This window comes from Poromitra crassiceps (assembly GCF_964638095.1).
Source record: "Poromitra crassiceps genome assembly, chromosome: 8".
Lineage (NCBI taxonomy): Eukaryota > Metazoa > Chordata > Actinopteri > Beryciformes > Melamphaidae > Poromitra > Poromitra crassiceps.
Genome location: NC_139629.1, coordinates 40865666 through 40873165, shown reverse-complemented (window position 1 = coordinate 40873165; position 7500 = coordinate 40865666). Strand labels below are relative to the sequence as shown.

At 44.6% G+C, this 7500-nt stretch overlaps 1 protein-coding gene across 1 annotated transcript in view; it reads left to right on the top strand.

The window, feature by feature from the left end:
* LOC310781378 (semaphorin-3B-like) overlaps positions 1–7500 on the top strand; it is a 99290-nt gene that overhangs the window by 40765 nt on the left and 51025 nt on the right. Inside the window, exon 2 of the mRNA XM_083641992.1 lies at positions 3682–3836. Within this exon, the coding sequence (XP_083498118.1) occupies positions 3682–3836 (155 nt within the window). The remainder of the gene's footprint in view (positions 1–3681; positions 3837–7500) is intronic.

Here is a 7500-nt window from a genome sequence, read left to right as displayed (position 1 = left end):
GATAAACTGACTGACATGATGTCATGATGTACCACTTCTGATCTGTGGGACTCCAGACTCGATTGGTAATGGCATCAGAAGCTGCGTGCAGAGACACAGCACTTGTTTGAGAGGTGTCCTCCATCAGCACAGAGGAAGAAGCTGGGGATGAGTCTCATAAGCCCAAACTAAATCACTTCTATCCTTTTTGTCAGAATGAGCTCAGATGTCGGCCATCCAAATGCAGCTTAGAAAAAAGATACTGGGCAAGATTTGAATGTAAAAATACACCTGTGTTGTTATCAGCGTAAATCACAAAGATTCACCTACACTTCTCCACCCACTTTTGTCTCCTAAGCAGCAGTGAGATTAGGGACGAAACCTTACTTTTTTCTGGGTATCCACCTGATTTTTGAATGCTCCGCTGTAAAAAGCTGGCTCATTTCCTCGTTAAAACTCTGACACTGGAAAAAAAAAGTTGCTTGTCACAATAAATAACAGTCGTTTGACGACTTATTTGAGGGAATGTAATAATGTTGTCTATCACATCCGCTATTGCTGTTGCTCTGTGAACAACTCGGGATATTTATCGATGAGATTTTTGCCAAGCTGGACGTGATTTGCTCCGTTCGCCTGCAGCTGTGGTTTACAGACGGGCTACAGTATGTTGTGTCTGTGTCAGCAACGTAACGGGGGGAGGGTATAAGTTCAATCAATTTCCTCTCACTGCTATTTAGAGCCGCTAATGTAAGTTGCCTAGAGAAGCTACCTACAGTATATGTTAGCCTTTTAGTTTGGTCAGCCCAATGTTAAGTCCAATCCACTGACGAACACTCGGACTTTCCGTAAAAAAAATAATAAAAAAGGTTAAGACGAGCGTGCGCTGTCTCTCGTCCTCACTCAGCTATCCAGCCATCTCCCGCACCATAGCTCTCATAGCTTACATGGTGCAACAGTGTAATCATCTCCCGCACCATAGCTCTCATAGCTTACATGGTGCAGCCATCTCCCGCACCATAGCTCTCATAGCTTACATGGTGCAACAGTGTAATCGTTTGAAAACATTTAATCTGCACGCTCGTTATCTGTGGGTTCATAACTGCTCGTTATCACAGCATCTGTCTGGAGATGCAGTTAGGTACAGTGTGTGTGTGTGTGTGTGTGTGTGTGTGTGTGTGTGTGTGTGTGTGTGTGTGTGTGTATATCTACAGTAGATACAGTTGTTTGTGTCTTAGCGTCTTTGTCTGACGTTAGCGTCCAGTGTGATAATAGTTTGAGAAATAACAACTGATGATGACTGATAGAGCTGTGTGTGATAGATTGCCGTGGGGAAGTCTGTCTGTCAGTTTATCTGTTTGTTTGTTAAAATATTATTTGATTCATAGCCTTGTCTCATAGAACAACATACAGTAGTTCACCCATTCCTTTTAGAGATTTTTAAGTAGCTTATGTGGTTTATTGTGTCTTTGTTTACTGTATACATACGATGTAAAAGGATTAGTATGATTAGGATTAGTATTAGTTTTCCTCAAAGTATCATACATAAATACTTCCAGTATGTCCAGTTGTACAATAAACTGTTATGAGGAAATATTTTCTAGATGTTACATTTCATAGAGGTATTCACCATTAAAAAAAATAAGTGATGTCTGTAAACAAATTGATTAGCTGCTATGCCAACCCGTTCTCACTCTGAGCGCCTCGCATATTGACGCTTTGTCCTGTCCCTTGTGCGTCGCTTGTTACTAACATGGTACCCTTGAGCGACACATGAAACGACTTGGGCTTTCCGACTAAACTCAATGCAAACCCATGGAAGTCATCTTTGACGCTTATGGCAACTGCTCCCCTATTAGCCTAACTGCTCCACCATTAGTCAACTGCTCGCCCATTAGGGTCTGGAGGAGCTAACCTCTCCCAGACCCTAACCCTAAACCTAACCTCTCCCACCCCATGCCTAAACCTAACCTCTCCCAGACCCTAACCCTAACCTCTCCCACCCCATGCCTAAACCTAACCTCCCCCAGACCCTAAACCTAACCTCTCCCACCTCCCACGCCTAAACCTAACCTCCCCCCAGACGCTAATGGTGAGCAGTTGACTAATGGGCGAGCAGTTAGGCTGATGGGGGAGCAGTTGCCATAAGCGTCAAAGTTGACTTCTATGGGTTTGCATTGAGTTTAGTCGGAAAGCCCAAGTCGTTTCATGGGTCGCTCAAGGGTACCATGTTAGTAACAAGTGGCGCATAAGGGGCGGGACAAAGCGTCAATATGCTACGTGGTCGGAGTGAGAACGTGTTGGCTATGCATGAAAAAATTCACTGTTGTATTTTGCTGACATTTTCTGAAATTGGAAGTCTCATGCAGCCCTAATGGATGGATTTCTGTTCTTCTGCACAAACACGACTGGTGGAAAGTCAATATTCTTTCATTACATTAAAAACACGATTTTAAACACGATTTCAGACGGAAGCCCGTCTTTATTGTCACACAAACACTACAACACATGCATGCGGCCACAACACACACTCATGCTGACGGTGGCCGGTGAAATATGTCCTCTGCATTTGACCCATCCAGGCTTGTCCTTTCCTCCAGGGGGCAGGCCAGGAGCAGTGGTCGCTTTTTCTTTCAAGCGCCCGGGGACCAGCTTCAGATGTTGTCATCACTGGTCGGATGACGATCTTCTGCATGTTTTTAGTGGGGGGTTATGTACGGAGGAACCCCCTGGGGAGCACGGGGAGAACATGCAAACTCCACACAGAAAGGCCATTTCGACGAGATAGCCCACCTGGGCAGTAGGCACTGAAGATATGGGGCGGTCACAACTCCAGCGCCCACAGCGTCCCAGGCAAGAATCGAACTCAGGACCTTCTAGCTGTGAGGCGACAGCGCTACCGACTGCGCCACCGTACCCCCACACCCATTACATAGTTATATTACATTACATTACATTGCATAGTTACATTTCATAGTGGATCCTTAAAATGAAAAAGGGATCTAGCTTTTTGTCACGGCACGGTGGCTCAGTGGTTAGCACTGTTGCCTCACAGCAAGAAGGTCCCGGGTTCGAACCCCGGTCCGTCCCAGGTCCTTTCTGTGTGGAGTTTGCATGTTCTCCCTGTGTTGGTGTGGGTTTCCTCCGGGTGCTCCGGTTTTCTCCCACCATCAAAGACATGTATGTTAGGGTTAATACTCCTGTCAGTGCTCCTGACCAAGGCAATTGCAAAAGAACTGGAGTAGGTCCCCGGGCGCTGCACTGCAGCTGCCCACTGCTCCTAGTTCTAGGAAGGTTCCTAGTAGAGGATGGGTCAAATGCAGAGGATGAATTTCCCCATGCGGATAAGTAAAGGATAACTAAACTTAACTTAACTTAAATCCATTTTGTTTTTACCTTTATTTCTCCAAGGACGGTTTGCTGACTGTTTTTCCAACATTGCTTTTTTCCATTTCCAGCTGGTCCTCACATGAAAAACTACAGCAATGGTCAATTTTCAAGGAGGTTAAAACAACCGACGACTCCTGCGGTCCTGTGATTAAGTGCATCCATGCAGTGCATTTGCCAGAGTCGGGAGCTGTAACCAAATAGCAGCGACCTCTAGTGGTCGTTTCCGTATATGAGGATGCGTTGTCAATTTCGCCTCTACAGCCACCAATGACTCAAACCCTTCATTTCTTGTTCTTCTTCTTCTCTGTCCATCAGAGCTGGTGCAGCACGGCCGTGTGTTGACGCTGCCCCTGCAGGCTGGAGACCTGCACTCCCTGCTGCCTGACGAGGACGCACGCCGCCTCTATGTGTCCATGAAGGACGGCCTACTGTCCACCAGCCTGGATGACATCACACAGAACCCACGCATGGTTAGACACGCACACACACACACACACACACACACACACACACACACACACACACACACACACACACACACACACACACACACACACACACACACACACACACACACACCACACGCACTCACAGCATAAGATGAGCTTCTTCTATCAGATGAGAGCAGAGAGATAATTGATGTCAGGACTTTAATTTGACTAATTTATGATAATATGATGAAGAAGGAAGTGAAGTCCATAGCTGGTGGCCAGCAAGTCAGTTTAAGCTGCAATAAGATTTTTTCTTTTTTGAAGCAGAAGTCTGTTTCCACCACAGCTCTTGTTGCATGTTCCAAGTTCATGGTGTTTTTGAAAGGGTCCAGTCTTCATGGTTAGCTTCACTGTTCCATGGTTAGCCATGGCTATACCAACTTTACCAAGAATGTCAATCAATTTGACAGAAATATCATCTTTGCAAAGAAGTTGGTTATCTAAATGTTGTATGCACAGTTCAAACTTTAACCCTCAAATGCTTTGATTGACAGACAGTGCACACACAGAGCCGGGGCAGCCAGCCAACAGACAGGCAGTCAACTCCTCACTCAACTCCATTCTGGCTGTATAGTTATATGTTTATACATATTTATAGTTTGTTTATCCCATTCCAACTCATGTTTACAGTTGTTTCCTCTTTGCGGTGTTCAAAACATTGGGAACCCAGTGTGACATTCTCTACATTTCTATAAATGTGTGTTTATTTTTCCCAGTCTAGACCATGTGCAGCTTGTTTAGAAACTAAGGGAGGCATATTTCCTAGATTCCTTCAGTATTTTTAATTTTCCATATCTTCAATCACCTCCTTGTCTGTGCTGACTGACTGACTGACTGACTGACTGACTGACTGACTGGCTGACTGACTGACTGACTGGCTGACTGACTGACTGACTGACTGACTGGCTGACTGACTGACTGGCTGACTGACTGACTGACTGACTGACTGGCTGACTGACTGACTGACTGACTGACTGACTGACTGACTGACTGAGATATGGATATATGGAGGCCGCTTACATATTGGTCATATTTTGTAAGGTATCGGCCTATCATGTGAGATGGCGGGTGGATATGGGGGTCTGACTGGATTGTATTGTTTGTTTGTTTGTTTTTGTTTGTTTTTCTTGGCATTCCACAACTTTTAATTTGCTTAAGAATTTGTATCTCCTCAAAATGAATACCTCCAACTTGATTTGACTAGAATATGCCCCCCCCACCTCTTGTTTCTCAATATGAACAACTTCTTTCAAGATTGTGAGTCATTGCCTCGTGCCAAATGGATTGTAAGCGGTGACTCCAGTCCGTCCATCTGTTGCCTCTTCAACCACGTTTTACTTTGATGATCAAACCAAAAACCCTCAAGGCATTCCCTCTGTGTGACTCTCCAGTCAGCAGCCCACATCGCTCACACAGGGTCACGAGGGTGTGTGTGTGTGTGTGTGTGTGTGTGTGTGTGTGTGTGTGTTCATCTCTCTTGATTCACTCTAGCCACCTCCTGTCATATTACAGGATAATACTCATTAAAAAAGTAACATATTACATGTAATATATTACTTTTAGCAGTAACTCAGTAATGTAACTTATTACCAATAGGATTTCAGTAATATTATACCAGTTACTTTGTCAAGTAACACAAGATACAAATTGGGTTACATTTTTTTAATCAAAGCATATATTTTAATAGATACGATCATTTCCTAATCAAATTGTATGTTTTTATGCACACAAAAAACACTATAGGAAAAGGATTTTTTTCCACAAAGGAAAAGGATAACATTTAGAATTTTGGACAATTTACACTGACTTCAAGACGTTTGAAATTATTTTTCGGGATGTTCCGGGGCGGCGACGTCATTCTGCTACTGCTGTTATTTTGGTGAAAGTAATGCAGAAAAAGTAGTGTAATAAGTAACAAGTTACTCTACACAGACAGTAATATTGTAAAGTAACTTATTACTTTCAAATGAAAGTAACTAGTAATATGTATCTTACATTTTGAAAGTAACTTGCCCAACACTGCTCGTCATTCAGCTCTTCCTCAGCACCTGCATTCACCACCAAAGTAGGAACGTAACGGAACATAACAAAAAATAAGATCTCCGTTCCTCTCCTGGTTTTCGTCGCTCCCCTCCTCCTCCCCGATAATTCATTCCATTTGAAAACAAATCACTCTTGCCAGTGTGCGTGCGTCTGTATTCCTCACTGTTGTATAAACACACGTTCGCCTTTTTGCTGTTGTATAAACCGACACCCGGCGCCTTCTTCACGGAGGGTACGTTTCCACAAACCCTTGAGCGGTGGTGGTCCAAGTGTCTGTCAGTGTGTGGTATTTGCAGATAAGGGAGAATGCGCTTTCTAATCTAATCTGATGGTCTCTGCTGCGCTGTGGGATCTGAGGGGGGAAACTGAGTCAGGGAACAATTACCCACAAACGCTTCCCTGCACGTCCCGTCATCTGTTTTAATGATCAGTGATATTAATCGTTAATCGGTCGGAAAGCCGACTGGGCACTTATAGGAGTTTTCCAGTACATCTATATCTCTGCATTATAGATCATCAATTCAGTCAAAACGTTGGAAATAAAAAAACATAGTTTTAATTTCTTTACTGTTTAATCATCTTTTTAAGAGGTGTTGCAGTTTTCAAACGGCGATGTCTCGTTTTGCAACTCTTCACCTGAAGTTCTCAGAGGAGCGTTCAAGGTGAGATGAGGAAACGTGGTGTCTTCCGTGGTATTTAGAGATAAGGACGGTCTCTTATCTTATCGATCCTATCTGCTCTGCTCTCTGCTCCGCTCTCTGAAGGAATGACTGAGTCAGGGAACCATTACTGGACCATCTGACACCAGCTCTCAGCCCGCATATCCCTCTGTCTCCATCTGTCTGTCTGTCTGTCTGTCTCCATCTGTCTGTCTGTCTGTCTGTCTGTCTCCATCTGTCTGTCTGTCTGTCTGTCTGTCTGTCTGTCTGTCTCCATCTGTCTGTCTGTCTCCATCTGTCTGTCTGTCTGTCTGTCTGTCTGTCTGTCTGTCTCCATCTGTCTCCATCTGTCTGTCTGTCTGTCTCCATCTGTCTCCATCTTTCTGTCTGTCTGTCTGTCTGTCTGTCTGTCTGTCTGTCTGTCTCTCTCTGTCTGTCTGTCTGTCTCTGTCTGTCTGTCTGTCTGTCTGTCTCCATCTGTCTGTCTGTCTCCGTCTGTCTGTCTGTCTGTCTGTCTGTCTGTCTGTCTGTCTGTCTCCGTCTGTCTGTCTGTCTGTCTGTCTGTCTGTCTGTCTGTCTGTCTGTCTGACTGAATGACTGACTGACGTGCAGCTGCCCGAAAGTGTGACTCGACACAGCTGACGTGAACAGCGCAAGTATAATATAATATAGATGGGCAGATAACAGGAGAGAGTGAAAGCTATTACCAAGTATGTGCACTACATTCTCTCCTTGGGGCTAACTTCTAGTCATTGAAATCCTTGTGAAATCACACAATTTATTCATTTTGCTGGGGACTCTCCTCCCTGCGACCCCCTCGTCACTCTGACGTTCGACTATATAGTCTAGCTGCCGTCGCCAAGGCTCCAAGTCGAGGCTAACGTACACTAGCATGTTTCCAGCTTAGAAGAGCTGGAGTCGCTAACGTTAGCTTCCGGTTG